The sequence below is a fragment of the Trachypithecus francoisi genome, unplaced genomic scaffold, assembly GCF_009764315.1.
Source record: "Trachypithecus francoisi isolate TF-2019V2 unplaced genomic scaffold, Tfra_2.0 Lachesis_group9, whole genome shotgun sequence".
NCBI classification, from domain to species: Eukaryota; Metazoa; Chordata; class Mammalia; order Primates; family Cercopithecidae; genus Trachypithecus; species Trachypithecus francoisi.
The window spans coordinates 41,312,878-41,329,375 of NW_022681474.1; the positions used below are offsets into that span (position 1 = coordinate 41,312,878).

A 16,498-nucleotide genomic window follows, 5' to 3' on the forward strand; every position below is an offset into this window, starting at 1 on the left:
TCTAGAAAAAAGAGAAATGGATAGAATCCATCAACCTAAAAAGCAATGCCATAGGTATGCTAGGAATAAACAGACTTCCACAACCAGACTGACAACAAAGAGCTTCGGCACACCAGCATCAGTGGGCACAGAGATATATGTTACTTCTCTGTGAGCAGAGGTACCCTATCTACTTACAGGGTATGGAAAAAAGAGAGGAAGTGATGACTCTCACTCATAGACATCAATTAGTTCCATCCACTTCCCATCCTCCAGTGCATACAGAGTACAGCCATCAAGACAGGACCCCTGTATTTCTCTGAACATGAAACCCTAATCACTGGGACTGCATCACTCTTGTTACCATGAAATACGCGTGGCAGTTAATGATAAAAACTATAAATATTATACTCAGTTCAAACGTTTTATTGCATGCCATTTTTCAAGATGGCAGATGGCTGCCTAAATTGATCTCAGTGCCATGTTACAGGTGCTCCTAAGTTTCTCTAAATCAGTCAAATGAGTTTGAAGTTGAAACGGCCACTTCACATTGTTCTACCAGGAGATGCACCGGATGCCATTGTAATGCAGTTTGCTGAATTATAGTATTCATATGCTCTGATTTAAAAAAAAAAAATAGATTAACTACCTGAAACGTGCCCCACAGAGAATGATTATTGAATATGCTAAAAAGCCATGATGCTAATGACCCTGACTTAAAGGCAATATTCTCCCCATTCTGGCTGTAAAAGGGCAAACATAGAATATGGCGGCTAAAGAGATATCTGAGTTTCTGGTTCTGGGTGAGTTGGAGTAATCACAGTTCATCCTGTCTCTCCCACTGAATGCTGTTCTAAGACCTGGACAGAATGCATGGAGCAGCTATTTGAAGACACTGAGAATAAACAATGGAAGGTAGATTGAGGAAGAAGATCCGAATTAGAAATACCACCAAATCAGCAGTGAATTTGCCATTGTTCTCTTCTGGTATCCTCTAGCCTGACCTCAAGGCAGCCAGAACCTGGAGGGATCATCAGGATGTGGACAAAAAACCTCCAGGAGTAGCCTCATAGTAGAACTAACTAATGAGAGGTAACTCTTAGAAAAAATGGAGGAAATCACTCTTTCTCCCTCTCTCCCTCCCTCCCTTCCTTCCTCTTTTTCTTCCTCTCTTCCTTCTTTCCTTCCTTCCTTTCTTTTTCTCTCCTCCTGTGCCCCAACAACAAGCCATCTAGTAGTGGCAGTAGCAGTAGTGACGATGCAAGCCAGAAAAAGATTAAAGGAGATAGGAGAATTTTCCTCTCTGGCCAAAAAACCTATGGTCCTGAGAGAATGAAAACAAAACCCTATTGCTTTTTGTCTCTCTCTGTCCTTCCACCAGTTGGCCCCAGATGTGAACACAATCACAGAAAGTATACAGAAAGCCGGATAACTAAAGCCTCAGCAGCCCTTCCATCAAAAGATCAAAAAGGAAGGCCCCAGGGAACCTGAAAATATTGCAGAGATCACATAGAAATAGGACATGGGGAAGTAGTCACTAAATTGTTTATAAACTCTGGGGCTCATGCTAAACTGTGTATGGATGAAACTGACCCTACACAGCATATTTAGATTATGAGAACTAAACTACAATATAGACCACCACCTAGTCTGAGGGCAATATTGGACAGATCCAAATAGCACTGCCAAAGCTTTGAAAACTCAACTAACACTGAAATCACAACCCATAGAAGCTTCGTAAGAACCTGCAGCCTAAAATCAAGCAGGTCAGGCCAGGCGCAGTGGCTCATGTCTGTAATCCCAGTACTTTGGGAAGCCAAGGCGAGTGGATCACCTGAAGCCAAGAGCTCAAGACCAGCCTGGTCAACATGGCAAAATCCTGTTTCTACTAAAAATACAAAAATTAGCCAGGCGTGGTGGTGGGCACCTATAATCCCAGCTACTTGGGAGGCTGAGGCAGGAGAATTGCTTGAACCCAGAAGGCAGAAGTTGCAGTGAGCTGAGATTGTGCCATCACACTCTAGCTTGGTTGACAGAGTGAGACTCTATCTCAAAATAATAATAATAATAATAAAGCAAAATAAAATAAAGCAGGTCATTACCTTCCAAAATAAAATTATCAACATTATTATAAAATTTAAGTAAGAATCAGAGTTTCATAATAAAAAAATTAAAACACCCAAAACACAATAAAAAATTACTTGCCATAGGAGTAATCCAGGAAAATCTCAACTTGCATGGAAAAAGACAATCAGCAGATGCCAATGCCTAGATGACACAGATGTCGGAATATCTGACAAAAATCTTAAAGCAACCACTATTTCCTGATAACTAAGAAAGAACACATTTGTAAAGAAGTAAAAGACAGGATGCATAATTTAAAATTTAAAATTTTAAAAATCAAATGGAAATATTACAATTAAAAAATACAATAACAAAAAAATACAATAACTGAAACACTCACTGAATGGGCTCAACAACAGAGCAAAGATGATGGAGGGAAGAGTCAATGAACTTGAAGCTAGATCAGTATAAATTGTGCAATTTCAACAACAGAGAGAAAAAAGTATTGAGAAGTTTCACACAGAGCCTTAGGGTCCTCTGATACATTAGAAAAAGATTTAGCATCTGTGTCATAGGAATCCTAGAAGGAAAGCAGAAAGAATATGGTGCAGAAAAAAAAAATTTTTGAGAAAACAGTAAGTGAAAACTTCTCAAACTTCCCCAGAGACAAACCTAGCAGTTGAAGAATTTCAATGAACTCCAACAGGATAAACCCAAAAGGATAATGCCTAGACACACTGTAATCAAACAACAAAAAACTAAAGACAAACAGAAAATCTAGAAAGCAATGGGAGAAAAATGACTCATTACTTATAGGTAACAATTCAAATGACTATGGATTTCTCATCAGAAACAATGGAGGCAAGAAGAAAATAGAACAACGCTTTTAAAATGTTGAACCTCAAATTCTATATCCACCAAAATGTCCGTAAGTAATGAAAGTGAAATAAAGATATTTTCAGATGACAGAAAACAGTGTTTGCTGCCAGAGCATGTCTCTGAAGGAACTGCTAACATAAGTTGGACAAACAGAACAGGAATTATAACAAAATGAAGGAAACAAAGAGAAAACAACATTAATAATATTAGAATAATATAAGAGACTACACTTCTTTGAATTCTTTAAAATAGATAGAAAAAAGCAAAAAATTATAACATTGATATAGTTTACAACAGCTATAATATATAATACAACTACAACATAAAATGGGGAGGGTAAAGAAACCTATAGCTTGGTAAGGGTTCTACATTTCACTTAAAGAGGAAAATCATTGAATCCAAGTAGACTTAAAAAGTTAACTATGTACATTACAATCCCATGAGCAATCAACTTTTAAAAACTATATAAAGAAGTATAATAAGAAACACCACAGACAAAATAAAATTCTGAAAATGTTCAAAATAATTCAAAAGAAGAAAGAAGAGAGTTCAAGGTTTTTGAAAAATTAGTCTAATTTTCAAAACTAAAACAGAGGAAACAGAAAGCAAATAAAATATTAGGCCTAAATCCAAACATATAAATAATAATAGTATAGATAAATTATCTAATATAACCAATCAAGAAAGAGACATTCAAAGAAGCGATTTTTTAAAAATCACCCAACTATAAACTGTCTATAAGAAGATCACTTAAGTTTTAAAAATACGTTTGGTTCAAACAAAAGAGAATGAGAAAAGATATACTGTTTGGCATGAAAACACCAATCAAAAAAGAAAGAAGCTTGAGTGATTATATTATTATCAGATAAAGTAGACTTCAGAACAAAGAAAATTACAAGGATATAGGGATAATATATAATGATAAAAAGGTCAATTCACCAAGAAAACATAGCAATCTAAAGTATATGCACTTAACAGACTTTCAAACACACACAAAGCAAAACCTGACGGAACTAAAATAGACAAATCCACAGTTATAATTGGAGACTTCAACATCCTTCTCATAGTAAGAGGCAGAACTAGTAGACAGGAAATCAGCAAGGGTATAGAAGAAATGAACAACACCATTAGCCGACTGGTACTAATTGACATTTATAGAACACTCTGCCCAACAACAGCAGAATATACATTCTTTTTAAGCTCACCTGGAACATTCACCAAGACAGATTACATTCTTAGCCATAAAATGCACCTTAACAAATTTAAAAGAATTGAAATCATGCCAAGTAGGTTCTTAACCATAATGGAATCAGACTACAAATCAATAATAGAAAGATAAGAGGAGTATCTCCAAATACTTGGAAATTAGGCAACACACTTCTAAATAATTCATGGATCAAAGAAGTTTCATGTGAAATTAGAAAATATTGCTAACCGAACAAAAATGAAAACACAACATATCAAAATTTGTGGAATGCAGCTAAAGCAGGGCCCAGAAAGAAATATATAGTATGAAATGTTTATACCAAAAAAGAAGAGTCTCAAATCCAAAATCTAAGCTTCATCTTAAGAAGAAACTAGAGAAGAGGAGCAAAGTAAATCTAAAGCAAGCAGAAAGGAAACAAACAAACAAAAAATACAGGAAATAATAAAACCAAAGCCGATTCTTTAACAAAGATCAGCAAACTTTATATCTAGTAAGAGCGACAAATAAGAGAGAAGACATAAATTACAAAATCAAGAATGAAAGAGTGGTTATCACTGCCCACATTAAAAGGGCAATAATGGGATACTATGAATAGCTCTACACACATAAATTGAAAAACTCAGATACATTAGACCAATTTTTCAAAACCTTTGAACTGTTACAACTCACCCAAGATTAACTATGTAACCTGAATAGTCCTGTAACCACTGAAGACATTGAATCTGTATTTTAAAACTTTCAGAAAAAAAAAAAATCTAGGCCTAAACCTAGTATTGTTTCACTGGCAAATACTACTAAATATTTAAAGAAAAAAAAATCACCAATTCTACACAAATTCTCCCAGAAAATAGAAGGAAGGGAAAGATTTCCCAACTCATTTTATAAAACCAACGTTACCTGACACTAAAGTCGAAGACAGTCTAAGAAATTTATAAACTAATATACACCAAAAAACATAAACATATACACACAAATTCTTCATAAAAGTATTAACAAATCAAATCCACCTATATATAAAAAATAATCACACTAACTAGGGTTTCTCCCAGGAATGTATGGTGGTTGGTTCAATAGTGTACAATCAATCAATGTAATTTACCATATTAACAGTTTAAAGAAGAAAAACTACATGATCCTATACACTGATGCAGGAAAAGCATTTAGCAAAATTCAACATCCATTCATGATTGAAAAAAATAAAACTCTCACCAAAATAGAAATAGGAAGGAACTTCCTCAACCTCAAAAGAAGGGTGTCTACAAAACATCTATAGCTCATATCATATTTAATGGTGAAAGAAATGAATGTTTTCCCTTGAAGACTGGTGACAAAGAAAAGATGTCTACTCCCACTCCCTCTATTCAATATTCTGCAAGAAGTGCTAGCCAGTACAATATGATTGCCAGATAAAAGGTCAATACAGAAAAATAATGTATATTTCTACATACCACCAATGAACAATTGGAACCCAATTTTTTTAAGATGTCATTTATAATAGCTCCAAAAATGTAAAACTTACATATAAATCTAAAAAAACATGTACAGGATCTTGATGCTGAAAACTATAAAACACTGGGTAAAACAAGTTAAAGATGACCTAAATAAATGAAAAGACCATATTGATGGATTGGAAGATACGACATAGTAAAAATGTCAGTGCTCCCCCAAATTGGTCTATAGGTTTAATACAATTCCAATCAAAACACCAGGAGGAATTTTTTTAGATATAGGCAAGCTGATTTTAAAGTATATATGGAAAGACAAGGACGCTAGAATAGCCAAAGCAATTTTGAAAAAGAATACATTTGCAGGATTCAAACTTTGTAATGCCCATTTCAAGCAACAGAAGATTGTACGTAGACCTACGTACAAACTCAGTGGGGTTTGCCGTATTCGAAACTGAAGTTGTCTGGTACTGGTACCTTCTTTCGTCCTTCCATATTCTCCCTTTTGGAATGGTACCGTCTATAGCCGTTATCCTATGGCTGTCCTGCCATTGTATTTGGGGTGCAGAGTACTTGTTTTCTAGTTTCACAGATCCAAAAATGGAGAAGAATTTTGCCCCAGGATCGATCACACCCAAAGTCTCACCCATAACTGATTAGATGATGACATTGGGACATGTGAGTTGATGATCTTCAGCTCTGATTTTGAACTTGAATTGTTTTGCAGGGTTGAGACTTTTGGAGATGGGGGAATGAGGTAAATGTATTTTGCATGTGGGATGAATGTAGATTTTTGCAGAAGTGATTAACGATCTTGTGATAGGAAGGTTATCTGAGTGGGCTCTAAATGTAATCTCTACTGTCTTTTTAAAGGAGGTTTGGCTAAAGAAGAAGAAATAGGAGATGTGACATTGGAAGCACAATGTTGGAGTGATGCGATGACAGGGATATGAGCCAAGGAATGTGGTCAGCCTTCAGAAGCTAGAAAATGCAAGGACACAGATTCTCCTCTAGAGCCCCCTGAAGAAACCAGCCCCACCACCATGTTGACTCTAACTCCACTGAAACTCAGTTTCCAAGTTTTGGCCTCCAGAAAAGGAAGGAAAAAAACTTGTGATATTTACAGCAACTAGGTTTGTAGTAATTTATTGCAGTAGCCATAGGAAACTAATACATAGAGTTTCATTTATCTTGGGTAGATATCCAGGAGTGGTATTTCTGAGTCATATGGTAACTCAATGTTTAACCTTTTAAGAAAAACTCCAAATATTTCAACTTAAAAACTTCTTTCCAGGAAAGAAAGTTTAAGTTAAGAAAATGAAAACAGAAGCTACAGATCTGGGGCAAATATTTACAAATTGTATATCCAACAAGATATCCAAAATATATAAGGAATTCTTAAACAGTAAAAAACAAAAACAAACAAAGAAACGACTCCATTAAAGTGGACCCAGCATTTCACCAAAAAGCATATACAGATGACAAATAACCACTGGGAAGGTGTTCAACATCAGTAGGGAAATACTTGTGAAAACCACAACGAGATACCACTGCCCACCTACTAGACTGTTTAAAATAAAAAGTACTAAAAATGCCAAGTGATGGTAAGGATGCAGAGCTACAGAAACTCCTGCATTGCCTGCTGATGGGAATGATAAATGGAACAGCTCTTCTGGAAAACACTTTGGCAGTTTCTTTTAAAGTTAAATATAAACTTACCCTATAATCCAGCAATCCTAATTCGAGATACTTACCCTAGAGAAATTAAAACTTATATCCATCCATGTAAATGTTTATATCAATTGTATTCATGATTGCCCCAACTGGAGGAAACCTAAATGGTGTCCAATGGATGAATGGATAAACAAACTGGTACCTCCATATAAGATGCCATACTATTCAGCAACAGAAAGGACTAAACACTGATACATGCAACAACCTGGATGGATGTCATGGGAACTATGCTAAATGAAAAAAGCCAGCCTCAAAAGGTTACATGCTCCATGATGCCTTCACATGACAGACTTGAAAACACAAAACTGTAATGACAGAGAACAGATCTCAGGGCATAGGAGTGACAGGAGGGTGTGACTCTACAACATGACAGCATGAGGGAATTTGGGGGTATGGAAACTATCCTGTATCCTGATTGTGGTGGTGGTTGCATGACTACACATACACAAAATCAACTTTACTGTACGTTACTTTAAAAAATAAAATGAAAGAGATGTCTGGAAAACTATAATCGTTTCTGAATCTTATTGGGACCATGTACTTCAGCATTTTCCCATAATGCAAATGGATTACTCTGCTAATAACCTTGAGGACATCAATCCAAAGCCCCAACACCTCCACTCGAATTGCTTGAGTTACTTGAATATTTTGGTTATGATCAGAAGGCATCTGTAAATATTAGGCTTAACTATATTTTTTTCTCCAGATATTTTTCTTTCCTCCTTTTATTAGCACTATCTAACCCGTCCGGATCTCACTACCGCTTTACAGACACATTTCACACATGGGAAGTCTATCATACTGCACTCTAACCTACTGTTTCCTTCTTTCAAATGGTTGAGACTAAACTTTATAGCTTTCTTACATCTCCCTCAACAAATCAGTCATCATCTCCCTTCCGTATTCAGTTACGTCCCTTCACTTGAGCAATACATCCTCCCACTACAAGGCATTATGGTCTAAGCAAGACAGCACTTGCCTGGGTCTTTTCCAGACTAAGCCACCACTAAGGGAATGCGGCAGACATATGTATATCCTACCTTGGAAAATAGCTTAATTTTTATAGTTTTTCGTGGTTGAGGGGAAACCTAGGATAAGCTCGTTTTACGAATGTTGCAAAGTAATTTCTATTCTTAGAAGCTATTGATCTGAATATAAAACAAAGCAGCGTTTACATGCAAGACATTTCTCTTGGAGAAGCAATGTGTAACAGTGGGGAAAGCGCTGAGCTGAGAAGCCAATGATGTTGTAGAGTTCTGGTCCTAGCTCTACCACTCCCCAACCAGCCGTGCAACCAGAAGTCATCTTCTGATTTCCTCTTCCCAAAGAGCTATGGTAATGGGTCCTGTGGCTTACTATTCTACAGCTGAAGAAAGGTCAGAGACATTAGGTTCTTTGCATTTGGCATGTTTTCCATATGATATTCAGCAAAATCCTTGTGTATCTGGTCAAATAAAGAATTTAAGTGAAAATGTGTATCTCCGCCAGGCACAGTGGCTCATGCCTGTAATCCCAGCACTTTGGGAGGCTGAGGCGGGCATATCACTTGAGGCCAGGAGTTTGAGACCAGCCTGGGCAACATGGTGAAACCCCGTCTCTACTAAAAATACAAAAATTAGCTGGGCGTGGGGGCTCGTGCCTGTAGTCCCCACTACTTGAGGGGCTGAGGCAGGAGAATCACTTGAACCTGGGGTCTGCAGGGGCTGCGTTGCAGGGGGAGAGGTGGGCGGAGGCTGCAGTGAGCCAAGACTACACCACCGCACTCCAGCCTGGGTGAGAGAGTGAAATCTCCATCTCAGAAAAAGAAAAAAAGTATATCATGTAAACCAAAAAGTGCTGTGCAAACATAAAGTACTACTATAATTCCAAAGCTCTTAACAGAACACCCACTGCATCAAATTGATGGTGGTTCCTTGTTTTGCACCCCCTAGATGTGTAGAGTAGTTGCCTCAGGGTTCCAAATTCTTCACCATTGTTCTGGACATAGATTCACACTTAGTGTCACCTTAGGACAACGATAACCAATAGACTTAAGGAAATCTGAGATTTTATTCCTTATGGCTTACATAGGATTTTGCAATTTTCATGTAACAGTCACTAACAGTAGGTGGCACTCAGAAAACCAAAGTGAAAAAGTTGAAAGAGTAGGGAGGTAGAGTAGACCCAGCCTGTGGATGCCCAGGTGGACTCAGGAATGCGTGCAATTAATTAAACGCCAATTATCTCTGAAAGAGCTCAGACTGATGCTTGGCCAGAGGCTTGCTCAAGAAGATGGCCCTTATTTCACATCAGGGACAATATCCTGCCAGCTGAGAAGGGCCAGGGTGAGTGTCAGCTTCTACTGGATTTTCGCATTAAGTCCTGACCATTGCTGCTTCTCAGGCTCCATCCTCGCTGGGCACCGGGCTCTGCGTGTATGTTATGTAATCTTTCTGTGCTGCCTTTCTCTTTGTTCAGTCCATGCCAAGACCCAAATAAAAGAATCCATATGTGATTACAGCTATAAAACCAAAAGGAAAATATTAGATGAAAATATAACATTTTGGGGTTTCTAAGTTTGCTTTACCTTTAATGCTAGGCAGACAGTTTACACAAATCATTTTGCTGCAAAGTAAAGAATAATGAGTTAAATGTGTTCCCTGTCACCATCAATCATGTACGTTTGCCTTTGATTCACCAAACATATAAGACACATGAAATGACTTTCTAATCATGTTAGGGGGAAGGCGGGAGAAGGGGAGAAGATGGGGAAAGGAGTTTCAACTTCTTTTATTTTATTCAGAAGTTCCATTGACATTTTCTGGCAATCTTCTAACATGCTGTATGGGCTTCTTTTTGCTAATAATGTTTGCCTTGAGAATTTGTAAAGGTCTGAGAACTCTTTAATTCAATGTTCTAGAAATTACCAGGGCCATAGGGGAAATGAATCCCTGTTAATAGCTCATGGATTACTTCTCTCTTTATTGGAAATGGTTTTCACAGAAATTACTCTACTTTCAGGTGGGCGTTAGTGGGCTTGGTCAGACTGAGTGGCATTGTGGGAGCCAGCATCCTCCTACATGGAAGCCTCTGATCTAATGGGATCTAAGTAGGGTGAAAAATGGGTACACAATGACGTTGACCCAAACGGGATACTAGGGTTTAGCAAATTCGTTTCAATCCATGGGTGTTTATTTTGATTTGTGAACTTAAACAACACACTGACTGGATTTTCTGGCAGTCGAAGTGGTTTATAACCAAATCTAACCAGCCTCTGCACAATCCTCACCAAGGATTATGGAGCTTTGCTTTTCACGTTTCTACGTTGAATCCAAGCTCTTTAATTTGGCAAGGGAATCACATACAGTAGCAAAGAAAGAAGTTTTCCACACCAAAATCACACCAAATTACAAGTCCCTGCTGGTCCTGGTCCCACCCAGCTGTCTGTAATACAGGCTGGCCAGGCTAGGCTGAGGCCAACTGATGCATTCATTTATTCCACAAACATGTATTGAGTACCTATTATGAGTCAGGTGCTGTTCTAGGCACTGAGGATTCAGCAAGTAGCCCCATTTTCACAGTGCTCACATTGTCCCAGGGAAAAGAGGCAATAAACACCAAACAGTGCCACAGGAAAAAACAAAGACAAGGGAGTAAATAAGGATGTGGATGTATGGCGTGTGGAGGGGGAGGGGGTGCAAATTCCTAAAATGCAATTCTGTTTTTTCCACATGGAAACTTTATCCACCCATGAAGCTGAGAAGAATAGCTATATACTTCCTAGAGAATATGAAGTAGGACATCTACTCTCTCTAGAGACCCTCACAAGCCCCAGAGAACTTGTATGAGCTTGGTTACTTTCTTCTTGATTTTCCTGTATTTGCCAGGGAAGTTGTTGAATCATAAAGTATCCCTCTATAAGAGATATACCATATTCATAGATTGGATAACTCAGTATTGTGGTGGTGTCAATTCTCCCAAGAGAATCTAGAAACAGATCTCATCATGTAGTATCACTAGACTTATTTAAAAAAAAAAAACAGAGGGTTCTGGGATATTTATAATGTACTGTTTCTAATCTAGGTCCATGTTACATGAGCACTGAGGGTATAAGTATTTAACAGGTTGTACATTTATTATATGTACACTTTTATTATACTTCAATTAAAAATTCAATTTTAATCCCTTTTAAAAATGCAGTTCTAATGTCTTAGATGAAAGACTCAACTAAGAAATTAATATTAAGCAAAGACAAGAAGATTTGGACAGAGGGGAGCCAAGCAGTTGCTCAGGGGAGGAATATCCAGCCAGAGGGAAAAACAAGTAAAAATCCCTAGACCAGCTCAAGGGAGTGTGGCTAACATGAGAAGCCGGAGAACACTTAGGACTTAGGCCACTTAGTCCCAGGGACCTGACTGCTTAGGACCTGCAGGCCATTGTAAGGACTTTATTCAGATGAGATGGGACCCCATGGAGAGACTTAGGCAGAAGAGTGACAGGATCTGACTCATGCTTGAGAAGGTTGTTCTTGATGCTTTGTTGAAGATAGATTGGAGGTGGGGTGGTAAGGGCAGAGCAGACAGACCAGTTAGGAGGCTGGTGTAATATTCTAGGAGAGACATGATGGTGGTTTGGCGCTAGTAGTAAGGTGGTGAGAAGTGCTCCAATTCTGGGAATATTTTGAAACTTGAACCAAGAGGATTTCCTGCTGTATTGAATGTGGTGTTTGAGGGCAAATAAATAAATTTTTAAAAATTAGTCAAGGGTGACTCCAGAATTTTTAGTTTTAGCCATGGGAAGGATGGCATTGCCAATAGTAAAATGAGCGAAGAACAGGTTTGTGGACAAAGAAAAGGAATTTGATTGTGGATCTGGTAAGTCTGAGAGGAGATGGGGTATTCAAATATAGATGTTGAGCAGCAGTCGAATTGGTGATGCCGGGTTCAGGGGAGAAGTTCTTTATGGAAATATAAATATGGAAGTCATCTATGTATCTAAAAGCAATGAGAATAATTGAGATTACCAAGGAAGTGAGTATAATTGTATTGGGAGCTACTCTTCACTGGTGAGGAATATGTACAGAAGTCTGCTGTCACAGTGCCATCTGTGGTTAGGGTGACATTGTCCATGGGTAATGGAGTAAGCAACATCTTACATCTACCTATCTAATTTCTACCATGTGGGTTTACTTTGCAAGACAAACTCTCTACTCTAGTACCACCAGTTGTTCTTTCCCAAGTAGAGAGTCACCTCAATCCCATCCTTATCAGTTGCAATCCTGGCCCCATTTCAGAGATCTTGTCAAGTCCAACCCTGTCACGCAAGGTTGAGTTCTGCTTCTGGTGTGCCTCCTTCAACCTGGTTAGCAGAGCTTACACCCACTAGACAATAAGAATTACTTGCTGTGATGATTAATGTTAATTTGACTGGGTCACGATGTACCTAGATATTTGGTTGAACATTATTCTGGGTGTGTTTGTGAGGGTGGAGGGTGTTTCTGCATGAGATTAACATTTGAATTTGTGGACTGAGTAAAGCAAACTGGCACCACCCCCCCTCAACCCACCCTATGTGGGTATCTAACCCACTGAAGGCCTGAATAGAATAAAAAGGAGGAGTAAGGGAGAATTTGCTCCCTCTGCCTGATGGTCAGTCTTAAGCTGGGACATCAGTCTCCTCCTGCCTTCAGATCTAGACTGAAACTTATACCATTGACTTTACTGGTTCTCAGATTTTCAGACTCAGACAGAGACTACACCATCTTCTTTCCTGGGTCTCCAGTTTATAGAGTTTGGGATTTCCCAGCCACCATAACCATGTGGGCCAATTCCTTATAATCAACATCTCTCTCTTTCTCTCACACATGTGTATGCGAGCGCACGCATGTGTACACATACACACACACACACACACACACAGTTGCTGTTTCTGTAGGGAACCCTAATATACTTACTTTCTCCCAGAAGCACCTACCTAAGTCATCCCCAGCCCTTCAGATCCACTTAGTTTAGACTCCAATTAGTTTCACCTCCTCAATACAGCAGTGTGTAATGCCAATCCCTTCTTGGGAGCCTAGTTCATTCCTCATCCTGACTCAGCCCAGCCTAGGGTACCTGTTATGATGCAGTGGCCTCTGCCTTTGCAGAGCTGGGCAGAGAGAAAGGTAAAGAAGATGCATAGAATGGAGCTATGCAAACATATGCCCGCACATCCAAGTCAGAACAGAAGCTTTCTGAAGCATACCAGAGCCTCCTAGCCATAAGGATGCTGATGGGATTAGAGCACTGTCTGGAATATGGTAGGTGCACAGGGCATTTCTATTGCATCAATAGTTCACATACAATGAACTATAGAAAGCTAAGATTTGTGCTAAGATAATGGCACTAGCTAAAATTTTCTCTTATTGTTTCTCACATTTCCTTTCAGTATACTCAAGGGTAAACCTGGAACCAGTTTGCTTGGGGTTGAACACCTAAGTTTGTCAATTCCAAACTATACGTCCTCATGCAGGTTGTTGAACTTCTTTTAACCTATAGTGCCTGCCACTGTAAAAGGATAATAATAGTGACAAGTTTGGGTAGGGTCATTGTGAGAATTAAACGTCATATTGCAGCTAAAGCACTTAATACGGAATTTAGCACATGGGAATCAGTATTTTTAGCTATTATTAAAAGTCCTTGATTTACATTTTTAGCTCCTAAACCAGACTAATTCTATACATACATATGTACCAGCACACATATACACATAAATATAACCCAGACTAAAAATATTTAAGTGATTCCCTTGGCTATGGTTAGTGCTAGGACAAAAACTTTGTGTGTCCAGCCATATCCACTTCAGCCAAGATACAATCTGAATAGCATGCATCTGATTTCTCTAGCGCTTTCTCATTCAAAACCAGAAAACATGATAGAGGAGCATGTGTTGTTATCAATATTAAGTAACATTTCACCCGCAAATTCCAAATCTTGTGGCATAGGGGAAAAAAAAACAATACAAGAAATGCATAACATATTTTCTTCATTCTCACAACTGATTTATTCAACAAAGAAATAATCATGGAGAGCATACTGTGCTCTAGGTTGTGTGTGTGTGTGTGTGTGTGTGTGTGTGTAAAATGATAGATTAACAGAGTTAAAATAGTTGGCAATTCTGAGAATAATTTAAATGTGCTAAATTGGAAGTCTCAATGTAGATGGAAAAACAATTTTAAGAGTTAATCACCCTCTAAACACACACACACTCACACACATACAGACAAACAATTTGTCATGTGCAAAGACAGCTAATCCTAGTAAGAATAATAGCACAGTTCATAAAGATGGCAGGCCAAGCCCCAACTTGAAACCTCATACGCTGAAGAGAAGCTAAGTATGCATAGTAAGACTCAAAAACAAAAGCAAAAACAAATCAGTGGATCTTAAATTACATCCAAGTGAGGAAGCCAAGTAGAGAGTAAGTGTGACCACTTATTCAGTGCTGAGGCAATGGCAGATAGGTTAAGTAAGTTCATTGCCTGGGTCTTTACAGAAGACAGCAGGGAGATTCCTGACAGGCTAGGAGTAAGAGATTAGACAGTGGCAAATGAACAGGATGTTCCAGGGCTGGCTGATAATGTCAATGCAGATAATTCACAGGCATCAGGACGTTCGTGTGAACTCCTTAAAGGAACTCAGGGGTTCAAACAAGAGCCTACTGCACAAAATACTTAACCTGTCCTTAACAGCAGCTGCTGAGCTGGAGGACCCCTGGATTGCCAGCTTGAATCTCTTTCCTAAATGTATTAGATATAAAATTGGTGTAGATTTGTTAAATCCTAGCACACCAGAAGCTGTAGAGGGCATGCCTTGAAGTTTAAGTGGAGTAAATTAAGGACAAAGGGCCAGAAAAAATTTTTTTAACAGTGGTTAGCAAACTTAAGAAATTCATTACTCCAAAGATATAGGGTGAAAATATAAAAAGATTCCTAAAAACTTTAGATCAATTCAGAGATATGTCCGCACAGGAGTGAGGTTTTCAGGGACAATGACTTGGGGTGCTAGGGTAGGTATCTTTGAGTGTGACATTGATGGGGAGATAAAGAAGCATTGCCCCATATTTCTTGGTACCTCCAGGCTGGGCCTCTTTTGTAATTCCTCTATACCAGTAGTCCCTCTTTCTTTTTCTTTTTTTCTTTTTTGTTTTTTTTTGTTTTTTGGTTGTTTGTTTGTTTGTTTTGAGATGGAGTCTTCTTGCTCTGTCGCCCAGGCTAGAGTGTAGTGGCACAATCTCGGTTCACTGCAACCTCCACCTCCTCGGTTCAAGTGATTTCCCTGCTTTAGCCTCCTGAGTAGCTGGGACTACAGGCATGCTCCACCATGCCCAGCTAATTTTTGTATTTTTAGCAAAGAAGGGGTTTCACCATGTTGGCCAGGCTGGTCTTGAACTCCTGACCTCAGGTGATCCACCTGCCTCAGCCTCCCAAAATGCTGAGATTACAGGCATGAGCCCACACGCCTGGCCAGTAGTCCCTCTTCCTCTTATTAAACATATCACCCCCACTTTCAGTCTTGGCATTTTGGTCTCATGCATGATAAAAAACCCAGTGGAAGTGGCTCATGCCTATATAATCCCAGCACTTGGGGAGGCTGAGGCAGGGGATTGCTTGAACCCAGGAGTTTGAGACCAACCTGGACAACACAGGGAGACCCATCTCTACAAAAAAAATATATTAAATTAAAAAGCCCAGTAGATAGTCACTGTGCTTCTGCCTGTGCTACATCTTTGCTGTTATAGTCTCGTTTCTCTTATTTTAGCAGGGGTTCTGCAGCACCAAAAAACAGATACGACTGGCCTAGGGCAAGGGACAGGGTGAGCTAACACTTTACCTTTGGCTTCCAGAAATGCTAAGTGTTCCCAAAGGATCAAGTGCTGCCAAAGCCTCATCCCTTCCCTGTCCATCCTAATAGGCCTGCTTGTCCCCATGGAAATATTGACGAATTCTCCGTCATAGGATACGGAGGTCATTGGAGAAGAAAGCAATTTCTGTAAACAATAATCCATTTGTAGGTTTACTTTTCTATCCCAACAAAAATAAGTGAGGGCTTTGTGATCCCTGGAATGGGAGATAATGCATAAAACATGCCAAGGAGAGTACCATTATGACGTTCACCATGACCCAAAGGAGACAAAGATCTGGGATTTGGAGGTAAGTACACAAAGATAGCAA

General features: G+C 38.8%; 1 protein-coding gene across 13 annotated transcripts in view; it reads right to left on the minus strand.

Annotated features, from left to right (window-relative positions):
* The window catches only part of KCNMA1 (potassium calcium-activated channel subfamily M alpha 1), a 781,341-nt gene that overhangs the window by 180,089 nt on the left and 584,754 nt on the right, over window positions 1–16,498 (minus strand). The window contains exon 15 of one of the 13 annotated variants that reach the window (XM_033209821.1): window positions 9,362–9,808. The exons of the other annotated variants lie outside the window; for them this stretch is intronic. Coding sequence (XP_033065712.1) covers window positions 9,803–9,808 — 6 coding nt within the window. The 3' untranslated portion in view covers window positions 9,362–9,802. Of the gene's footprint in view, window positions 1–9,361; window positions 9,809–16,498 lie in introns of those variants that run through there. 13 annotated transcript variants of the gene reach the window in all.